Source organism: Aotus nancymaae, unplaced genomic scaffold (assembly GCF_030222135.1).
Source record: "Aotus nancymaae isolate 86718 unplaced genomic scaffold, 86718_ANA_hifiasm-v0.15.2.pri h1tg000021l, whole genome shotgun sequence".
NCBI lineage: Eukaryota > Metazoa > Chordata > Mammalia > Primates > Aotidae > Aotus > Aotus nancymaae.
Genome location: NW_026988433.1, coordinates 20,153,259 through 20,176,483, shown reverse-complemented (window position 1 = coordinate 20,176,483; position 23,225 = coordinate 20,153,259). Strand labels below are relative to the sequence as shown.

Below are 23,225 nucleotides of genomic sequence, written 5' to 3'. Positions count from 1 at the left end.
TGGTTATCACTCAGCATTGGCCTTATTTGAATAAGATTTGAACAGTTGGTCACCTTTAATTGACCAAAACTCAGTGACTGGCACAAGAGTAGGTTGCAGTCTGTTTACACATCCATTTAGGTTATAGTTCACCATGTACAGGGAAATCTTAGGCCCAACTTAAAATATGTAAGAAGGCAGCTTTAGGCTAAACTTGATTTAGCAGCACCAATAGCCCCTACCTTTAGTGAGCACATCTGCACATTCCAATTTTAATTACAACCCCTTATAATTTCTTATAAACAAATACACTAACAAAGAATGGCACATTCCTCCTCCTTTCCGAAGATGCCCTACTCTGTAACAAAATAGTTTCTAATAAATTTGATTCTTCTACCATATTCTGTGCTTGCCTTGAATTCCTTCCTGCATGAGATCCAAGAACCCTCTCTTGGGGTCTGAATCAGGACCCTCTTTTCCAGCAACGCTATCACCTATAAACCAAAACTATCTGAGACAGCTCTCAATTTATTTAGAAAGTATGTTTTGCCAAGGTTAAGGATGTGCCCATGACATCCCTAACCTTAGCCTCGGGAAGTTCTGATGACACGTGCCACGGTGGTCAGGGTACAGCTTGGATTTATACATAATATGGTTTGACTGTGTCCCCACCCAATCTCATCTTGAATTGCAGCTCCCATAATTCCCACGTGTCATGGGAGGGATGCAGTGGGAGGTAACTGAATCATAGGGGCGGGTCTTTCCCATGCTGTTCTCCTGATAAAGAATAAGTCTCTCGAGATCTGATGGTTTCATTAAGGGGAGCTCCCCTGCACAAGCTCTCTCTTGCCTGCCACCATGTAAGATGTCCCTTGCTCTTCCACCATGATTGTGAGGTCTCTCCAGCCATGTGGAATTGTGAGTCAATCAAACCTCTTCCCTTTTATAAACTATCTAGTCTCAGGTATGTCTTTATTAACAGCATGAGAACAGACTAATACAATACATTTTAGGGAGACATGGGACATCAATCAATGCACGTTAAATAGGGGTACGTTGGTTTGGTTTGGAAAGGCAGGACAACTCAAAGTGGGGCCTCCAGGTCACTGGTGGATTTTAAGATTTTCTGATTGGCAATTGATTGAAAGCGTTATCATCAATAGAAAGGAATATCTGGGTTATGATGATAAGGGGTTGTGAAGACCAAAGTTTTATCATGCAGATGAAGCCTCCAGGTCGCAGGCTTCAGAGAGAATAGATTGTAAATATTTCTTATCAGGCAAGAGTCTGTTCTATCACTAATTCCAAAAGGGAGGAAGGTATCTTGAGGCATGTCCAGTTCCTCCTTCCCATCATGGCCTGAACTGGGTTTTCAGGTCAACTTTGGAATGCCCTTGCTGAGAGGAGGGGTCCATTCAGATGGTTGGGGGGCTTCAAATTTTATTTTTTGTTTATATACCTAAGCCAGGATTATATCTCCAACTCCCCCACCTCCCCACTCCCAGCCCATCGCTAAGTCCTGCCAGTTCTGCCTAACTTTCCTAAATCTGTTTCACTTCTCTCCTGTCCCACTGCTACCTCCCTAGTCAATGTCACTCCAGGGATGTGGCAATAGCTTCCTAACTGTCTCCCTGCCTCCTCTTTCACTCCATGATGCAACTGATGCTCTTTCCATGCACAAATATCATTGTGTCACACACTCTGCTGCTAATGGCTTTTCATTGCATTTTTAAAAGGTTTTTTAGGAGCCAACTATGAGGACCATGACTTGTGACACAACCTCAGGAGTTCTTGAGAATATGTGCCCAAGGCGACTAGGTTACAGCTTGTTTTATACAGTCTAGGGGGACAGAGTTTACGGGGAGAAACATAAAGCATATACATAAGGTATGCATTGGTTCAGCCTGGAAAGGCAAGCTATCTCAAAGCAGGGGCCTCCAGGTCGTAGGTGGTTATAAAGATTTCCTAGCTGGGCACAGTGACTCATGCCTGAAATCCTAGCACTTTGGGAGGCCGAAGCAAGCAGATTACGAGGTCAGGAGTTTGAGACCCACCTGGCCGATATGGTGAAACCCCATCTCTACTACAAAATAGAAAAATCAGTCGGGCGTGGTAGCACACGCCTGTAGTCCCAACTACTCGGGAGGCTGAGGCAGGAGAATCAGTGGAACCTGGGAGGTGGAGGTTGCAGTGAGCCGAGATCATGCCACTGCACTCCAGCCTGGACAACACAATAAGACTCCTGTCTCAAAAAAAAAAAAAAAAAAAAAGATTTAGATTTCCTGATTAGCAGTTGGTGGAAGGAGTTCAGGTTAAGATAAGGGGAGTTGTGGAAACCAAGGTTTTTATTATATAGATGAAGCCTCCAGGTAGCAGGTTTCAGGGAGAATAGGTGGTAAATGTCTCTTATCAGAACTTAAAGGTGTTAGACTGTTAGTTAAAATCTTTTCTGAATCAGAAAAAGACCTGGAAGGGGAAGGGGCTTTGCCGCAGAATATGAATTTTCCCAGACGACACAGCTTTGCAGGACCATTCCAAAACATGTCAAAGAAACATATTTTGGGGTAAAATACTTTTGATTTCCTTTAGGGCCTGTTATCTGTCGTGCGATGCTGTACCAGAGTTAGGTTGGAATGTGGTGTCTTATTGCTACAAAGAGACCTGTTCCTGGGATCTCTATTTTAATGTGAACGTTTGTCATCTGTGCCTGAATTCCAAATGGAGGAGAGCATAATGAGGTATGTCCGAGCTCCTCCTTCCCGTCAGGACCTGATCTAGTTTTTCAGGTTTCTTGGGGGGTTCCCCTTGACCAAGACAGGGCTTCATTCAATCGGTTGGGAAGGCTTAGAATTTTATTTTTGGTTTACAAGGTTAAGGATCAAACTCCTCAGCAGAACGGGACTTTTATGATCTGGCAGCCCCTACTTACTTACCTCTCCAGCTGTACCACTTGCCACCAACTAACTCCCTATGCTCCTGCCACTCTGGCCTTCCCTGAGCTCCTCAAACCCACATGGTGTTAGCTCAACTTGAGACTTTGGTCCATATTGTTCCTTTGTCTGGAACATATTTCCCCCGGCCTTTTATTTTTGGATAATTCCAGCTCATCCTTTAAGTACTCTGGCTCTGTACTTTTGGGTTAGATCCACTTCCCACATGCTCCAGTAGCAATTTGTGCTTTCTGAATCATGAGATTTATCACTCTGCAAACCCCAAATATCTGAGACAGGTCTCAATTAGTTTAGAAAGTTTATTTTGCCAAGGTTGAGGACATGTGCCCATAACACAGCCTCAGAAGGTCCTGATGACATGTCCCCAAGGTGGTCAGAGCACAACTTGGTTTTATGCATTTTAAGGAGACATGAGACATCAGTCAACATATGTAAGATGAACAATGGTTTGCTCTGGAAAGACGGGACAACTCAAGGCAAAGTGGGACAACTCAAAGTGGGGAGTGGGCTTCCAGATCATAGGTAAATAAGAGACCAATAGTTGCATGCCTTTGAGTTTCTGATGAACCTCTCCAAAAGAGGCAATCAGATATGCATTTATCTCAGTGAGCAGAGGGGTGAATGAATAGAATGGGAGGCAGGTTTGTCCTGGCAGTTCTCAGCCTAACTTTTCCCTTTACCTGAGTGATTTTGGGGCCCCAAGACTTATTATCCTTTCACAACTTATATGGAAATAATTTCTTTAGCTTTCTCCTCTCCTAGACTAGAAGCTCCATGAGGACAGGTATCATGAGTATCTTGTTCTTCTATGGTCTCTAGTACAATGTTCACTATTAATAATAGTTGTTGGATGAATGGATAGATGGATCATGATGGATAAATGGATGGAAGGAAAATGGATGGACAAACAAATATAGATGGATGGACAGATAGATAGTAAATATATGTATATATTTATGGATGAGATGGATAGTCTCAAGACAGGTGCACATATAATCACAAACTTAAACAATTCCAGGCTGGGTGTGGTGGTGCATTCCTATAATCCCAGCACTTTGGAAGACTGAGGCAGGAGGATTGCTTGAGGCCAGGAGTTTAAGACCAGCCTGGGCAACGTAGTGAAACCCATCTCTACAAAACAATTGAAAATTAGTCAGATGGGGTAGCATGCACCTGTAGTCCTAGCTACTGGGGAGGCTGAGGCAGGAGGATCACTTGAGCAGAGGAGTTCAAGGTTGCAGTGAGCTATTACCACACCACTATACTCCAGCCTGGGCAACAGAGCAAGACCTGATCAAAAGAAAAAGAAAAACAAAGAAAAGGAAAGTAAAGGAAAAGGACAGGAGAGAAAAAGAAAAAAAGGAGGAAGGAAGGGGGAGGGGGAAGGGAGAGAAGAGGGGAGGGGAAAGGGGAGGCGAAAGGGAAGGGGTAGCGGAAGGGGAAGAAAATTCCCAAGCTGAAACTTAAGCCATCATTAAACAAGTGGGGAAACCGAAAAGCCCAGGTCTTCTAAGCCCAAGTACCTTCCATCACCTATAGTTTTAAGGAATTTCTGGGTTACCAGGAACCTAGAAGAACAATTCGCCCAGCCATCACTGATAAGGTGGAGACATACACACATCCTGATAACTCACATTCACAGAAAGGAGGCCTGGCTCGGGGAAATGTGCCAGTTTGGGAGGTTGGCAGCCCTGAGTTATTATCCTGGTCCTACTACTCACCTACACCTGCCAGCTGTACAATCAGACTAGAAACTAGCTTCCAGGGCCATTAGGACGCTCAGAGTTGGGGGTGGGGGCCTGCTTCAAACAAGGGCTGGAGTCAAGGTGGGAGACAGGTGCACTCATAATTCTCATAGGAAAGTCTTCTCCTCCTGTTCCAAGAGCCATGCTGGGAGACCTGGCCAGAGCGCCCTCTACTGGGTCCACCCCACCATGCAAGGACGGTGTGAAAATGAGAAATAAGCTATTCCCTGCATGTTATACCCAGAAGGTGCCACTAGATGGTGGTAAAGCTGCACATTCCAAACTATTATAGGCTCCCTTTTATGAAAGAAACACAGGGTCACTTTATAAGAAAAGCAATCTACAGGGGAATTGGTAACTTGCTTTTTTTTTTTTTTTTTTTTTTTAATAAATATTAGCCTAACTAATCTGGCCTATTTTTCACACCAGATCCCGGCAGGCTGTCTCCAACTCTGCATTTTACTTGCTGGTATTTCTTGATACCAGCTGGTATTTGACTTGCTGGTATTTCCATTATCCTCATCTGTAAATTAGTAATTGCGATTGCACTTTCCAGCTAAGACTTTTGTGAGGCTTATATGTTTCACTGTTCATGAAAGGCTTAGGGTAAGCACACAATAAATGTTAGCTATATATTATTATGGAGGAAGATAGGATGCTCTTTCCCTCAACCTCCCTGCATGCCAAGTGCCCAGAACCACGTCTAGGGAGTCAGTAAATATCCACTGGGGTCTATGAAAGGAACAAGCTGGCTGTTTTCTCCTGGTTATTTATCTAAATGTGTCTATGGGCCAAGGTTGTGGCTCACATCTGTAATCTCAACACTTTGGAAGGACGAGGTGGGAAGACCACTTGAGGCCAGGAGTTCAAGACCAGCCTGGGCAACATAGTAAGATGCCATCTCAAAAAAAAAAAAAAAAGCCAAGCATGGTGGCACATGCCTGTGGTCCCAGCTACTCAGAAGGCTGAGGCAAGAGGATCGCTTGAGCTTTGAAATATATTTGATGATTCAGTGAGCTATGATTGCACCACTGCAGTCCATCCTGAGTGATAGAGAAGACTCTCTCTCTAAAAATAAGAATAATGATGAACCAAACCCAGTAGTCTCATAGACCATTTTGGTTTTGGTTTTGGTTTTGTTTGTTTGTTTGGGGTTTTTTGTTGCTGTTGTTGTTGTTATGAACATAGAAATTGTCTCTTCTCATCTTAAAGCCTGAAACTTACATTTGTTTAATTTGAGCTCCTTCATCAGAAAAGGACCCTCAGACCTCTCAAAAAGTATCAAAGAACTGAAAATCATCAGTCACTGCATCCAGACAATGCAGTATCAGATCCTTTATTCCTCATGATTGCCTCCTTACCCCTCCCTAATTCCTGTTTTCCCACACATAGTTACATTTCTTCTCTGCTATACAGAACCCTAACTTTAGTCTGTCAGGGAAAAGGATTTGAGACTGATCTCTCATTGCCTTGGCTGCAGCACCTGATTAAAGCCTTCCTCTCGGCCACACTTGTTGTTTCAGTCATTGGTTTCTGTGCGGGACCTAGACTTAACCCCTGGTGTTTCAGTAACAGTAATCAATCAATAAATGTGTTTATTTTATTTTTATTTTGAGACAGCGTCTCACTCTGTCATCCAAGCTGGAGTTCAGTGGCACAATTATGGCTTACTGCAACCTCTGCCTCTAGGGTTCAAGCTATTCACTTGCCTCAACCTCCTGAGTAGCTGGGATTACAGGTGCCTGCCACCTGCCCAACTAATTTTGTATTTTTAGTACGGATTAGATTTCACCATATTGGCCAGGCTGATCTCAAACTCCCAGCCTCAAGTGATCCACCTGCCTCAGACTCCCAAAGTGCTGGAATTACAGGCATGAGCCAGCATACCAAGCTAAATAAATGTGTTTATAAACAGTGGAGCTTAGCTAGCAAGAAGGGAAACACATTGATTAAACCAGCCTCTGTCCCCAGGCTTCCAAGGCCCTGCTGCCACCTTGCCGGTCTCCTCAAAGTCCCTATAATCTGACACTCTGAAATAGGATATTTACTGGGTGGACTCAATAACAGAATATATTGCATGTAAAACATAAACTTTCCTAACTTTCCTTTCTTCCAGATGTATACCAATTATGCCAACACCAACAAATTTTAAAGAACCCACTTGTTCCCTACTAATTTGGAGTATTCCCTTTCTCATTTAGAATTGCATCTCTTGTCCCTTCATTCAGTTCTGCTGATCTTGACTTGGGTTAACACCATACTGTTTTCATTATAGTCACTTTAGACTACACTTTATTGTCTAATGGGCCAAATCATCCTTCCCTATTATGCTTTATGTAAAGGTCCCCATCCTTTGACCAATTAAGCAGGGGTTGTGTGCTATCAAACTACAACTGACCCTCATTGTAGAGCAACCCTGTCTCTCTGAGACCAGGTTACATAAATACTAAAGTTTCAATTTCTCTTTCACTTCAGGCTTAAATGACAATCCCAGCCCCTGGATCTATCGAGAGCTCAAAAGATCCTTGGATAAGACAAATGCTCACCCTGGTGAGTTTGCAGTCTGCTTCACCGAACTTCAGCAGAGGTTTTTTAACAACTGTCCCAGAAAACTAAAGGATTTGATCCTCTTGATAAAGCACTGGCATCAACAGGTAATTTTCCAACTGTCTATATATAGTTATCATTTATTTCCTTTTTTTCAGGATAATTGACATCCAGTAAAGTGCAACAGTCTTAGGTATACAGCTCCATGTATTTTTATAATCTTACCAGCAACACCCTAATCAACAGAGGGAACATTTCCTGCACCCCAGAAGGTGCCTCAAGCCCACTGCCCCCCTCCAGTAATCCTCCCAAACAAACTCCTATTCTAACATCTGTCACCACCACAGATTAGTTTTGCTTGATGTTAAACAATGTAAGTGGGATCATACTGTACATGCTTTATGTCTGCCTTCTTTTGCTCAACATTATGTCTGAGAGACTCATTCATGTGGTTGCAGGGTCTTGCTCTGTTGCCCAGGCTGGAGTGCAGTGGTGCAGTTTTGGCTCACTGCAACCTCTGTCTCCTGGGCTCAAGCAATCCTCTCATCTCAGCCTCCCAAGTAGCTGGAATTATAGGACTGCGCCACCACACCTGGCTGATTTTTGTATTTTGTGTAGAGACAAGGTTTTGTCATGTTGCCCAGGCTGGTCTTGAACTCCTGGGCTCAAGTGATCTGCCCACTCAGCCTCCCAAAGTGCTGAGATTACAGGTGTGAGTAACAGCACCCAGTCATAGTAGTATTTTTGTGTGTGTGTGTGACGGAGTCTCACTCTGTTGCCCAGGCTGGAGTGCAGTGATGGTATCTTGGCTCGCTGCAACCTCCATCTCCTGGGTTCAGGAAATTCTCCTGCCTCAGCCTCCTGAGTAGCTGGGACTACAGGCAGGCGCCACCACACCCGGCTAATTTTTGTATTTTTAGTAGAGACAGGGTTTCCACCACGTTAGCCAGGATGGTCTCAATCTCCTGACCTTGTGATCTGTCCACCTCTATTGTTTTGCCATATTCCATTGTATTAATATAACATACATGTATCCATTCTGCTACTGATAGATGATTGGGTCATTTTCAGATTGAGGTGATTATGAATTACGTCACTATGAATATTCTCCTACATGCCTTTCTGTGAATGTAAGCATTCATTTCTCCTGGGTAAATATGTAGCAGTAAAATTGCTAGGCTATCTAGTACACATGTACAAATGTTGTGTACATATGTGTGTAAATATATGAAATACTTGTGGTTTATTTGATTTTTTTTGTTTAACTATAGCAAATCTTGCCAAACCATTTCCAAATATTACCAAATTACACTCTCATGAGCAAGGTATGATTTTCAGGCATGTTATTAAACCAAGGATCTGCTCACCTAGTACAGCAAAGCCAAACACTGACTTTGGGATTGCAGGGAAAGAGTGAGGCATTTATTGCAGGGAGCCAAGCGGGGAGAACCGGGCAGCTCATGTTTAAGAGCTGAACTCCCCAATGGCTTATAGGTAAGGGTTTTAAAGGTGAGGAGACGGAAGTTACAGGCAAAGCCATAAGTCAACACATGGAGGCTGTACATTGGTTTGACCTAAAAAGTCGGGACATCTCCAAGCAGGAGGGAGGAGGAGGACGGGTGGCGCAGGTCACAGGATTCAAAGACTTTCCGATTTTTGATTGGTGAAGTAGGCGAAGCTTTGTCTAAAAATTTCAGATCAGCAGAAAGGAATGTTAGCTCTGGCTCATAGGCGTGACCTCCTCCAGGACCCTCAGGAAGAAATTTAGAACAAAGAACGAGCCAGGGTTTAATCCTCAGCTTCCCGTTATCTGAGGTCTGCCTGCCAGTGGATTTGCTTGGTGGGGGTCTGAGTTTCTGAAAATCAACTCAGGGACATGTGTTAAGATGTTATCTTTAGTTTCTACAGGGAACAAAACATCTTCTGACTCTGACTTCCTTGGCTATTGTTTTAAGTGACTATTACCTTCTTTTGTTGTTTTTATTTTACTGGGTTTTTTTTCACTGCTCCTGTAGACCCTGAACTACTATATTTTTGCTTATCAAGCGGCTCATTGACTTCTCAAAGCTAGTGAGGTACCTGGAATTTCCCTTGAAAGAACTCAAGATTTTCCTTTCTTTTCCTGCTTGTGGGATGGGAGCAGTGGTGGCCTGCAGGCCCCTAAGAGAGGTCCCTGCTCCATCCCAGTTGCTTCACATCTTTGTCAAGACTTGGTATTGTGAGTCCACTGAATTGTAGGCATTCTGGCGAGGGAGAATGACTTCCTGTAGGCTTCTGGCTTCTTGATTTCAGATCACCGACATAGGAAGAACTCGATCCCCAAATAAGCCGCCACCCTTTTCTTCTCCCATAGTGCCAGAAAAAAATGAATGGTTTACCCTTGCTGTCTCCGTACGCCCTGGAGCTGCTTACGGTGTATGCCTGGGAACAGGGGTGCAGAAAAGACGACTTTGACATTGCTGAAGGCGTCAGAACCGTTCTGGGGCTGATCAAATGTGAGGAGCAGCTGTGTATCTATTGGATGGTCAACTACAACTTTGAAAATGAGACCGTCAGGAACGTCTTGCTGCACCAGCTCCAGTCAGAGAGGTGCCAAGCTTCTCATGCCCTAGCCCTGTACCTCATCATCTGCATGCTAGGTGTACCTCTTTGGAATGAGATCTCAGCCTTGCCCTGTCCAGTCAGTGATGTACCAGAAGAATGGCAGCCACCATGGGTGGGGAGGCAGGGGGGTCTGTCTGAAAGAGGGGAGGTCCAGCCATTGCTTTTCACGTTCCAAACCATAATCACATTTTGTCGCCTAAACAAACACATGAAGAAACACTTCCCCTTATAGAAAGAAGGGGCTAAGAGAGAAGCGGGGAGTGGCAGGAAGAGGAGACCAGTTTGTTATTTTATTAATAGAATGTCTCTGTAAAGCAGCAAACGCAGGGCCAGAGGAGCTTGATGTCATAGACAAAATCCCTCAGCAACTTGGAGGAACCATGGGAATCCAAATTCAGGTTACCAGATTCCCACTTGAGGCCCCTTTCCCCAATACAGATTTTGCCCCCCACAAGCAGCTCAACTGATTTTTTTAATCTAATGGAATACACAGACCAGTAATCTTGGATCCAACCGACCCAACCAATAATGTGAGTGGAGATAACAGATGCTGGCAAAGGCTGAAACAAGAAGCTCAGACCTGGTTGACTTCTCCCAGCTTGGATAATGAGTTACCTGCACCATCTTGGAATGTCCTGGTAAGAGGGTTTTCCAAATACAGGGTGTTGCATGCTGCAGGAAAGTCTTCCTGACACCCAGGCTAAGTATTATCTGAGAGTACCCTGTATTAATTTCCTGTGCTGCTGTTACAAAGTTCTGCAAAACAGGTGGCTTAAAACTACAGAAATGTATTCTCTCACCATTCTGGACATTGCTGGTTCAAACTTAGGGTGTTGACAGGGCTACACTCTCTCTGTAGGCGTTAGGGAAGAATTATTCCAGGCTTCCTCCAGCTTACAGTAGTTGCCAGCAGTCCCTGGCTTGTGGCTGCATCACTCCAGCCTCTGCCCCTGTGGTCACATGGCCTTCTCCCTATGTGTGTTCACATCAGCTTCCCTCTGTGCATATCTGTCTTATTGTCTCCTCTTCTTCTAAGAGCAACAGTCATACTGAATTAGGGTCCACCCCAATGACCTAATCTTCGCTAGATCCCATCTGAAAAGACACTATTTCCAAGTAAGGCACATTCGCCAAGACTGTACGTTGGAACCCCAGCATCTTTTAAGGGGACACAGTTCAACGCATAGCACACCATCAGGGGCAATGACTGCAAAGTCCAAAATGGAACAAAGAGAAAGGGGGTACCCACAGATGCAAGATCTCAATTAATTTCTTTAAGAGAGACAGCCAGGCAACTGGAGACATGAAACAGAGCATTGCTCAGAGAAGGGGGCAGCAGTCAGGCCTGTGGCTGCCAGGACAGGCTCTAAGCTCCATTCCGGCAGGTGCTGGGGGCAAGGGCCAGAAGTGGGGCCAAAACAGGAGAACCAATTAAGGCACCAGCTGTGAAACAGGTGCACTGGACTTCCCCTTCCCATCGCCAAAAGGAGAAGTAAATCTACCAACACGAACTCCCCTGCATGCTCAGCACTTATTAGAGAAAAGCCATCCAAGAAGAAGCTTCCCAGGTTAGACCACTGAGCCCTCTCAGCTTCCCTGGGAACCGCACTGGGGACAATTTTATTAATTGAGGCCAAAGGGGCCAACCAAATTCCACACTTCACAGGCAGGAGATTAATTTATATCCAAGTTATGGGAGGCAGAATCTACATCACATTTGCGCAGAAATTTGAAGGCTAACTGAGCACCAATCTGGCATGTAAATGAAGATGTAAATGAGTTTAGCAAACTTCACAGAGGCGGGGGAGTCTATGAATGGTGAACTTCCCTAACTGAACCCAGCAGGATCAGGACGCTCTGAGCAGTCACCCCTGTGTCCACCTCAACCCCTACTTTCACTGGACCCCTGGTCTTTGCTCCCTGACCCCAATTTTCCTGGCTTTTTCAGGCAGGTTTTTTCAAAAAAATTACCGCCTCTTCCCTGACATTTTATTCTGAAGCTTTGAAACATTTAAAAAGTTAGAAAAATGGTTCAATAAACAGCTATGAGCCCCTCATGCAGATGCACCCTGTGTGACATTTGCTATGTTAGTTTGTATGTGCACACGTTATTATTATTGTTGTTATAGTTGTTTTTAATTTTTTTTTTAGAAATGGGGTCTCACTACATTGGCCAGGCTGATCTCAAACTCCTGGGCTCAAGTGATCCTCCCACCTTGGCCTCCCAAAGTTCTGGGATTACAAGTGCGAGCCACCTCACCTGCCCATTGTTACAGCTGTTGTTTATACTGAGCCCTTTGAGAGTAGACTGCCAGACATCTTTTAACCCTCAAATGCTTTCATAGGGATCTCTGAGAACAAGAATATCCTCTTCAATAACCTCCATGCCATATCAAGTTCAGGAGGTGAGGAGTTATATATTATTCTCCCAATACAGCCCATTGGGATGATAACAACAATCATCCCAAGAATGTCCTTTATAGGACACTCTCTTCCAACCCAGAAGCACACATCATTTAGTTCCACACGTCTCCTAAACCATCTTTTGATGCTCACTTTGACTGTTTTTGCTTTGCTATCCCATCAACTTCTATTTGGAGAACTATGAGACCATCCCTCTCTCTACATCTGTTTAAGACAATTTAGGCCCAGGAACCACTACATAAGGAGGTACAAACATTGGAGGGCTCATGTGCACATGCACTCACACCACACACATGCACTCACTCATGCACATACATGCACTCACACCACACACACATATGCACTCACATGCACACACATGCACTCACACCATGCACACACATGCACTCATGTACATGCACACACATGCATTTATACACACACATGCACTCATGCACTTGCACTCATACCACACATACCACACACATGCACTCATGCACTTGCATGCACTCACACCACACAGTGCACTCATACACATGCATGCACATGCACATACATGCACTCATAACATGCACACATATGCACTCACACCATGCACACACATGCACTCATGAACATGCACACAGATGCACTTACACACATGCACACATGCACTCATGCACTTGCACTCAAACCACACACATGCACTCATGCACATGCACATGCGTGCACTCACACCATACACACATATGCACTCATGCATATTCACTCATTCACATGCGCACACATGCATTCATGCACATGCACTCATTCACATGCACACACATGTACTCATACCATGCATATGCCCTTTCTCACTTCCAGGTTGAGCTAGCCCATCTTGTCTATGTTGCCAGCAAAAGTACAACATGTGTATAAAACAGTGAATTAGTTTCCTCTTACTGCTTTTTTTTTAAAAAATGCCCTAAACTTAGTGACTTAAAATACATGAATTTGAGCCAGGCACAGTGGCTCACACCTGTAATTCCAATACTTTGGGAGGCTGAGGCAGGAGGATCACTTGAGACCAAGAGTTCCTGAGCAACATAATAATACCCTGTCTCTACAAAATAATAATAATAATAACAACAACAAATTAGCCAGGTGCAGTGGTGTATGCCTGTAGTCCCAGCTAGTCAGGAGGCTGAGGCAGAAGGATCACTTGAGCAAGGAAGGTCGAGGTTGCAGTGAACCATGATTGTGCCACTGCATTCAACCTGGGAGACAGAGCAAGACCCTGTCTCAAAATTACTTTTGCACCAATCAAATAAAAACATGTGTTTCCTCACCTTTCCAAGCTCCTTGCGGCTGTCCAAATGTTTTGGCACATGGCCCCTTCCTCCCTCTTCAAAGCCGACAGCCTAGCATCTTCCAGCTCCTCTCTCTGCTTCCATCATCACATCACCACCTCCAACTCTGACCCTTCTGCCTGACTCTGATAAGTACCCGTGTCCTTACAGGCACAGTGGCTCATACCTGTAATCCCAGCACTTTGGGAGGCTGAGGTGGGAGGATTGCTTGAAACCAGGAATTTGAGACCAGCCTGGGGAACCTAGTGAGACCCCATCTCTAAAATAAATAAATAACTAGGCATGGTGGCACAAAACTATGGAGACAGAGGCTGGAAGATCTCTTGAGCCTAGGAATTGGAGACTGCAGTGAGCTATAATGGCACCACTGCTGCACTCCAGCTTGGGTGACAGAGTGAGACACTATTTCTGAAAAAACATGAGTTAGGAGCACAAATTGGAAGGCTACCTATTGGGTCCTATGCTCACTACCTAGATGATGGGATCATTCACACACCAAGCCTCGGCGACATGCAATTTACCCATGTAACAAACCGGACATGTACCTCCTGGAACCTAAAACGAAATTGGAGAAAAATTAATTAATTCAATTAAAAATTAAAATTAAGAGGAAAAAGACTCTGGTGATGATATCAGGCCAATCCAGGTAATGCAGAATAATCCTCCCATCTCTAGAGCCTTAGCCACGTGTGCTTCGGAGGGAGTTCAGCTGTGCCAAAACCTGGAGTTTGAACTGTTGGCCTCCAGAACCAGGAGACAATAAACTTCTCTTGTTTGAAGCCACCTAGTTGTGGTCACTTGTCATGGCAGCCCTTGGAAACCAACACACCTGTACATGGCATGTTTAACCTTAAGAAAAGGTGATACGACTTTAAGAAAGGAATGGATGTGGTCATCAGCAGTCTCCGATACCTACAGCAAACAGAAAAACAGGGAAGGACCAGATGTGTGGGTAAAGCAAGAAAGCACAGGTCATTAGGAGGTGATGCTCCAGCCGGGCGTGGAAGAGGAGTCTGGAGTCAGGAACACTGCACAAGGATCCGGATCTCTCCTAGGGGGGAATGAGGGGCAACTAGGACAGTTTTTGTTTCTGGGGGGTTCTTGTGTGCCACCCCAAACTCTCAGGTGTGTTCTTGGGATGTATTCGTACAAGGACAAAAGATGGAAAAGATGTCAGCCTGCAAGCTGGAGGGCAGTTGGGAGAGGCAGGGTAGGGGGCCCAGGACAGGCAGGAAAGGAAGCCCTGCGTGGGCTTACAGGGGCCACTCACACTTGGGGTCTTCCTTCTTTCCCCAGCCTGCGCCACTCTTCACGACCCCGGGCCACCGTCTGGATAAGTTCATCAAGGATTTTCTCCAGCCTGACAAATACTTCCTAGAGCAGGTCGATATTGCTATTAACATCATCTGTAAATTTCTTGAAGAAAATTGCTTCCGACAATCAACCGCCAAGATCCAGACTGTTCAGGTGAGCACTGGCCTTTCTCTTATGTCTTGTTGGGGTGATTTAATATTGGCATTCCTGGAAGGGAGCTAAGTGGGTATGGTAGCTCTCTAGGATCCATCTACCTTCAGAAACTGGAGGAAGGGAAGCCAGGAGGGAGTTAAGAGAACTAGGACACTGGTTTTCAGTGGGGGCTGTGGATAGACCACCTAGGTCATTAACAACACAACTTTGATTCTGTATTGTTTTTCTTGGAGCTGCTGGCCATCCTTGGGGCTAGGAGACACATCACTCCCCTCTCTGCCTCTGTCATCACCTTTTCTTCTGTGTCCTCCCCGCTTCTCTTCTCTTCTAAGAACACTTGTTATTGGATTTAGGGCCCAGCCTGACCCAGAAACTAGGACAGGTTTTGTTTCTGGATCTAGGATATTTTGTTCACACCAATATCCCCGGGGCAATGAGTGAACTGTCTCATTGAAGGTCACTGGAGTGAAAACAGGACTGAGTGTCTGATCAGGGTTAGAACTGTGAAAGCATGTGCTTTCTCCTCTCCTTCCTGATCTCATCTCCAGGTCCTTAACCCAGTTACATCTGCAAAGATCCTTCATCCACATAAGGGCACATCCACAGGACCCCAGAGGATGTGTCATTAGGGGGTCTGCCATTGAACCCACTGCAGATTCTAAGGAGCTTAGAATCTCCATCTCCTTTCAGTGACTGGAGCCTGGCTTGCCACATCAGCTGAGCTAGAGACTCAGAGGCTTCGGTCGTTCTTGTCCGTGGCTCAAAGGCCACAGGCTGACATGTATCTCTCTATTTGCTGGTCACACGACCAGATAAACATGTCCCCATGGTCACAAGAAGGGAGGGAGGAAAATGTTATTATGTACACGTAAATGTCTGCGGTGATGCAAGAACAAATCTGTGCATCTAGAGAGAGGGGCCTGGGAAATGGCATCGATATCCCGGGGTGATGGATAAACTGTCTCATTGAAGGTCGTTGGAGTGAAAACAGGACTGAGTTTCTGATCAGTGTTAGAACTGGCAAAGCATATGCTTTCTCCTCTCTTTCCTGAGACTCCATTCACATGATAGTCAGTGAAAAAGAAAAGGTATATGACATATCAAAGAAGAGAGAGCCATCGGCAGATGAGACATTGCTTTCTATCTTGCCGGAGTTGGTTGAAGGTTTCTCTGCTAAGGCCAGGGGAAGGTGACACCTAGAGATTGTGAGGAGGGGGCTACAGTCTGGGAGGAGCCACCGAAGCCCAGCTCTTAAAGACAAAGGTGGGCTGCACGAATGAAAGGGGCAGGAACAGGGAAGAATGGAGTGTCTGCATACAGGAAATAGAACACACCCCTTCCTCACCTCCCTAACCCATGTAACCAGGCATTTACTACCCATGGATAAAAGAAAACACTTTTCTCTACAGAAATTAAATGGAGGAGAAGGAGGAGAAAGAGGAGGGAGGGAAGCGAGAAGCCTTAATGGCAGAGACATGAGTAGCCCACAAAGCCCAAAATATCTACTATCTGGCCCTTTGCAGAAAGTTTAACAACCCTGTACCTCAACTATGGATATTCACCCGATGATCCCCAGATCGCGGGAGAAAACACACATCAAAGAACAGATGAGCACTTTCTTTTTTTATTGTCATTATACTTTAAGTTCCAGACACATGTGCAGAACGGGCAGGTTTGTTATATAGTATACACGTGCCATAGTGGTTTGCTGCACCCATCAACCCGTCAGCTACATTAGTTATTTCTCCTAATGCTCTCCCTCCCCAACCCCCAACTCCCCGACAGGCCCCGGTGTGTGATCCTCTCCCTGTGTCCATGTGTTCTCATTGTTCAACTCCCACTTATGAGTAAGAACATGCAGTGTTTAGTTTTCTGTTCTCATGTTAGTTTTCTGAGAAAGATGGTTCCCAGCTTCATCCATGTCCCTGCAAAGGACATGAACTCCAGAAGAGCACTTTCACCATAATGATTGCATTCAGCTCGATTTATTTGGTCACAGGAATCTAAATAAAGCTAAATATGTCTTCAGGCAAAATCTTTAGGAAATTGACTTGAGAAGAAGGTTACTTGTAACTAGCCTGTCAGTTGTTCGTGTGTAAAAGGCAGGAGAATAACTGCCTTTGGAACTGTTCAGAACTTTGGAATTGTTCAATAACTGTATTATCTATTAGTTTGTAAAAGAAAACCCTCTGCTTTGGACTCAGCCCTCACTGGACCCTAACACAGAACTTGGCCTTGGAAACCGTGTTAGTTAGCACAATTGGCGTCAGCCCACAGGGGCACAGGACTCCTCAGTCAAGGAAATTCTGGATCTCAACCTTCCTTTTTCCCTTAGGGAGGATCAACCGCCAAAGGCACGGCTCTGAAAACCGGCTCTGATGCCGACCTCGTCGTGTTCCATAACTCGCTTAAAAGCTACACCTCCCCAAAAAACGAGCGGCACAAAATATTCAAGGAAATCCATCAACAGCTAGAAGCCTTTCAGCGGCAGAAGAAGGAGGAGCTTGAAGTCCGCTTTGAGATTTCCAAGTGGAAGGCTCCCAGGGTGCTGAGCTTCTCTCTGAAATCCAAAGTCCTCAATCAAAGTGTCAACTTTGATGTGCTTCCTGCCTTTAACGCACTGGGTAAGGCTCCCCAGACCTTAGCTTCTGGAGGAAGAAGATTCTGGATCCTGGAAGTGATGGTGGACAGAGGGTGGAGGGAAAGCCACGTGACTTGATTATAGGCTGTGAAAACATGTGCCACTCCCGGGTCCATGGCCCTAGCAAGTGGCATTAATTGTGGTGGTAATACTTTACACTTGAATACGATTTTGGTCCCATTTCTCATTTCCAGGCATGGTGGCGCATGCCTATAATCCCAGCTACTCAGAGAGGCTGAGGCAGGAGAATCGCTTGAAACCAGGAGGCGGAGGCTGCAGCAAGCCAAGATGGCGCCACCGCACTCCAGCCTGGGTGACAGTGAGACTCTCTCTAAAAACAAACAAACAGACAGACAGACGACAGACAGACAAAACTAGCAGTTGGACTGGGCTGAGAGGCTCGCACCTGTAATGCCAGTACCTTGGGAGGCTGAGGCGGGAAGATTGATCCAGGAGCTTGAGACCAGCCTGGGCAACATAGTGAGATTTCATTTCTAAAATAATAATAATAATAAACAAAATTAGCCAGGCATGGTGACACATGCCTGTAGTCCCAGGTACCCAGGAGGCTGAGGTGGGAGGATGACCTCAGCCTGGGAGATCGAGGATGCAGTGAACTGTGATCACACCACTGCACTGCAGTCTGGGCAACAGAGCAAAACCCTGTCTCAAAAAAGCAAAACAAACAAACAAAACAAAGCAAACCAAGAAGCGGTGTGCCAGATTGGTTTGCAAACTCCAGATCAGTGTTGTCCCAAAGATCTTTCTGTGATAATGAAAATATTCTCTGTCTGGGTTCTACAACTACAGAGAGCTTGACATGTGGCTACAGCAACTGAGGAACTAAATTTCCAATTTTAATTCCTCTAATGAAGACCACATAGTTTCTTACATGTCTCAGTATTCTGGAGATGCTCCCTATGTCTTAGACATCAGTCATTCAAAGATGCTAATACTATTCAAATTAATTTCCCATAATTAAATCATATTTCTCAAAAATGTTTTGGAATCTGTTACTTACGATGCATATTAAAGCAGGATGTCACTCTCTTCCTCCTGCTAGGTCAGCTGAGTTCTGGCTCCACATCCAGCCCTGAGGTTTATGCAGGGCTCATTGATCTGTATAAATCCTCGGACCTCCCGGGAGGAGAGTTTTCTACCTGTTTCACCGCGCTGCAGCGAAACTTCATTCGCTCCCAGGACACCAAACTGAAAGATTTAATCCGCCTGGTGAAGCACTGGTACAAAGAGGTGACGAGTCCTTGTCCTGACCATGGGTTATTATTTTTACCAGTAAGGCATGACCATTGCACCCTGTTGCCCACACTGTCCCATGCTGAGGGCTGAGCCACTTTAGGGAATCTGCCCACTGGGTATCTTGATGACGCTCCCATCACTAACCCTATTCATTTGGGTCAGGCGCTGAGCACCTCCGGCCATCAAAGCTGCTACGTGTGGTTTACTTTGCCCTCACACTGGCCAAAGCATTCTGCAGGAATCCCAGTTACCTTGCCTACAGAGGGTGGGTGGAAGTTGGAATTTACATGCCTACACATTGCCAGTGGGGCTTTTCTGCTTCCCAATGCACATGCTGTCTCTCGGAAGTCAAGTTGAAGCTGTAGGTGGAACCGAGGCTGCATTTTCTTTCTTTCTTTTTTTTTGAGATGGAGTTTCGCTCTTGTGGCCCAGGCTGGAGTGCAATGACGCAATCTTGGCTCACCGCAACCTCTGCCTCCCAGGTTCAAGCAATTCTCCTGCCTCAGTATCCCAAACAGCTGGGATTACAGGCATGTGACACCATGCCTGGCTAATTTTTGTATTTTAGTAGAGATGGGGTTTCTCCATGTTGGTCAGGCTGGTCTCAAACTCCTGACTTCAGGTGATCTGCCCACCTCGGCCTTCCAAAGTGCTGGGATCATAGGCATGAGCCACTGTGCCCAGCCTGGGGCTGCGTTTTCTATATTGTTCAGCCTCCGTGCACTTGCACACAAGGTAGCTTCTGAATATCCTCATGACAGCAAACATCAACCATGATATCAGCTCTTCCTGAGATGCCTCCTTTCTGTGTCCAGTTGCCTGAAACGTGAAACCAAGACCAAACTCTGTGGTTCCCATCTCGGAAAATCAGAGAGTTGGCATGGTGCATCAGAAGATGCAGGGCTGTGGTGTGAGCTTGAGTGAATCACTCCACTTCCTGCAGCCTCAAAGTCTTCATCTAAAGTGGAGGTCATGATGCCTGCATTGTGGGGAGGTTTGGCAATTATATGGGTAAAATGCCTAGACCCATACTTAGCATGCAGTGGGTTTCTAGTAAACTGTAGATATACTATTGTCCTAGGAAGCCATATATGGTCAAAAGCACGCCAAAGAAACTCATGTGTGCTGCCGACCAGCTGCTAGGTGGACTCCTGTAGGGCTGAATAGTTTAGACATCCAAGTGCAGAGCGTGAGCACACCAGCATGACATCGTGACTCAGTTGCCCTGCTGAGGCCCCTGCGTGGCTCTCACTGAGCTCCTAGCCTAACCAGTTCATCTGATGTTCCCACTCTTCCCTAGTGTGAAAGGAAACTGAAGCCAAAGGGGTCTTTGCCCCCAAAGTATGCCTTGGAGCTGCTCACTGTTTATGCCTGGGAGCAAGGGAGTGGCGTGCCGGATTTTGACACTGCAGAGGGTTTCCGGACAGTCCTGGAGCTGGTCACACAATACCAGCAGCTCTGCATCTTCTGGAAGATCAACTACAACTTTGAAGATGAGACTGTGAGGAAATTCCTACTGAGCCAGCTGCAGAAAACCAGGTGCCCTCACTCTGGCCCCATCCTTTTCTTAATCTAATTCCCTTTAACACTCTCAGCGACCTGGATTTTCCTCTCCTGGGGTCACGATTTATTCATTGCATGAAAGGGGGAAAGTGCTAGCCAACAGAACCTCTCACAGTCTCCAGGGATAAAACCTAGGGAGGCAGGAGAAAATACTGCTCAGAAAAAGCAGGGAAGGTTCAAGGTACCAGGTCCCTGAGTTGCTTTCATCTAAGAGGTGTTAGAGTTGGAAGTGTGTCCCTGAGAATTAATGCTATCATTCACGGGCTTGTTTATCCTGCAGGGTTTTTATTGGATTAGGGTTTATCTACTCTTTCGGACCTTCAAGAATAGCAAGAAATCTTATCCATCTGCTTAGGGCCACTGGCAAGGGACAAAAATGATGGACACCAGAGGGAAAGGAAAGAGAGAAAATAAAGGAGCATTGAAAAAGCATAGAGGAGAAGTAAGAGAGAAGGCGACCCCCAGTGGGTTGCCTACCCTGGGTTCTTGGCAACATTGTATTTGATTAAATTATGTATCCTATTTTAGTTGACATAGCATAAAGGAGATATTTTGATTATGCCTTCATTATGGCTTCATGAGTATAGCAATTAACAGCTTTCAAAACACTTTCAGAAAACACAATTTAATTCTAGGAAGTTATGTTGGTTTTCATTTTTGTTTTTTTTGGAGACACAGTCTCACTCTGTCACCCAGGCTGGAGGGCAGTGGCACCATCTCAGGTCACTGCAACCTCCGCCTCCCAGGTCCAAGCTAATTCTCCTGCCTCAGCCTCCCAAGTAGCTGGGACTACAGGTGTGCACCACTACACCCAGGTAATTTTTAAATTTTTAGTAGAAATGGGGTTTCACCATGTTGGCCAGGCTGGTCTCTGACTCCTGGCTCTTAAGTGATTCTCCTACTTCAGCCTCCCAAAGTGCTAGGATTGCAGCCATGAACCACTGCATGCGGCCTCTAGGAAGTTACTTTGAACCCTATTAGTATATTTGAGTTGCTGACATCTAAGCTGTGAGGACATATTGTCTTATTGCTGAAAGTATTATGGGCCCCATGTTCTGAGGTCACTGGTTTTTAGAATCTCGTAATGCCTTCTACCCTCTCATTCAGGCCTGTGATCTTGGACCCAGCCGAACCCACTGGTGATGTGGGTGGAGGGGACCGTTGGTGTTGGCATCTTCTGGCAAAAGAAGCAAAGGAATGGTTATGCTCTCTCTGCTTCAAGGATGGGTCTGGAAACCCAATACCGCCGTGGAAAGTGCCAGTAAAAGTCATCTAAACGAGGCGTTGTCTGCAGATAGCCCTGTAACAAGCTTGAATCAAAGAACTTCTCCTGCTGTAGCAACTTGAGATTAACTCAGCCACAAATAACAGGAAACCCAGCTCGCAGGAGCTTAAACAACTGTTCACCCCACTGAGCCCCTACTACAAGTGATCCTCAGACAGGTGACCCCAGATTCATGCACTGTAGGGTACAGAGCAGCATCCCTGGTCTCTACCCAGTAGATGCCACTAGCCCTCCTCTCCCAGTGACAACCATAAGTCTTCAGACATTGTCAAACATTCTCCTGGGTTCACAGATCATTCTGGCTTTGGTTTTTGACTCCACCCTCTTTGGCTGTTGATTTGAGTACTCATGGCCCTGAAGGCAGCCACTGTACCTCCAGATGGCTGGTTCACGATCCAAGCAGGAAGAACAGAAAGGGAAAGGATACCCAAAGGTCAAGAACACAGTGATTTTATTAGAAGCTGCATCCAGCAAATTCTCTTCCATTTTATTGCTCAGAAGTGTCACATGGTTACCTATAACTTGAAGGTGGCTACAAAGATGACTGTGGACGTGGGTTGCAATGGTCACCCAAGGGTGTCTGCCACACCGCTCCAAAGCCCTCCCCACCTACCAAGATATACCTGGTGTATTTCACCAGGATATCCTCCCTCCAGGTGTGCTTGGTTCTCTCCACCAGGTTCTTTCTTTAAAGAAGGATTTCTCAACCTAGATACTCACATTTGGGGCTGGACAGTTCTTTATTTGGAGGCTGTCCTGTACCTCCAAACAAAGGAGGGTGTTGAGCAGCATCTCTGGCCTCTACTCACTAGACGCTACCCAGTTGTGACAATTAAGTGACTTGAGAGCTTGTCATATGTCTTCTCCTAGGGGAGACCCTTGCTGTAGAGGAACCCTACACCCTAATCCTGGGTGGAAGGTAGGGAAGAGATGGCCAAGCCAACCCTGGGGTTAGCTCCAATTATAAAGATCTGCATTATCAATAAGTACCAGAAAATTGTCTCTGGCAATAGTTACCTTCCCAGAGGCAGGTCTCACAAATTCTTTTAACCAATGGTTGTAACTATTAGGAGACACTGCTCTCCCCTACATATGTTTTCTTTTTAGACCGTGCAGACACTGGGAAGTTGTGGAGCTAGGATGGATGCTATTGCCAATGAGATGTTCTCATTCAGGAGCCACAGAACCCTGAATAATAATTCTAGAAGAAACTTCTAGAAGTCATCTGGCAATTGCTTTTAAAGACTCAGCTCACCATGAGGAAGAGTCACTCGGACCCATTCTTCCCTAGATGGTCCCTACTCCTCCTTCCCTTGCTTCTTGGACTTGTTGACATCAATCAAGACTGCAAATTCTTCCGTAAAGTCTTGACTTGCTGAACTCCCTCTCTGCAGGCAGCCTGCCTTTAAAAATAGTTGCTCTCCGTCATACACTGAGGTCTGTGGGGGGGACTAG

At 45.6% G+C, this 23,225-nt stretch overlaps 1 protein-coding gene across 3 annotated transcripts in view; it reads left to right on the top strand.

Annotated features, from left to right (window-relative positions):
* The window catches only part of OAS2 (2'-5'-oligoadenylate synthetase 2), a 35,187-nt gene extending 12,180 nt beyond the window's left edge, over positions 1-23,007 (top strand). For 2 of the 3 annotated variants that reach the window (XM_021675508.2, XM_064379792.1), the window contains 8 exons: positions 7,151-7,329; positions 9,576-9,811; positions 10,320-10,464; positions 14,854-15,024; positions 17,360-17,648; positions 18,729-18,916; positions 20,223-20,461; positions 21,593-23,007. In XM_021675508.2, coding sequence (XP_021531183.2) covers positions 7,151-7,329; positions 9,576-9,811; positions 10,320-10,464; positions 14,854-15,024; positions 17,360-17,648; positions 18,729-18,916; positions 20,223-20,461; positions 21,593-21,761 — 1,616 coding nt within the window. In that variant the 3' untranslated portion in view covers positions 21,762-23,007. Of the gene's footprint in view, positions 1-7,150; positions 7,330-9,575; positions 9,812-10,319; positions 10,465-14,853; positions 15,025-17,359; positions 17,649-17,859; positions 18,146-18,728; positions 18,917-20,222; positions 20,462-21,592 lie in introns of those variants that run through there. The other variant, XR_010343819.1, reaches the window with a different exon arrangement.
* Positions 23,008-23,225: the final 218 nt, after the last annotated feature.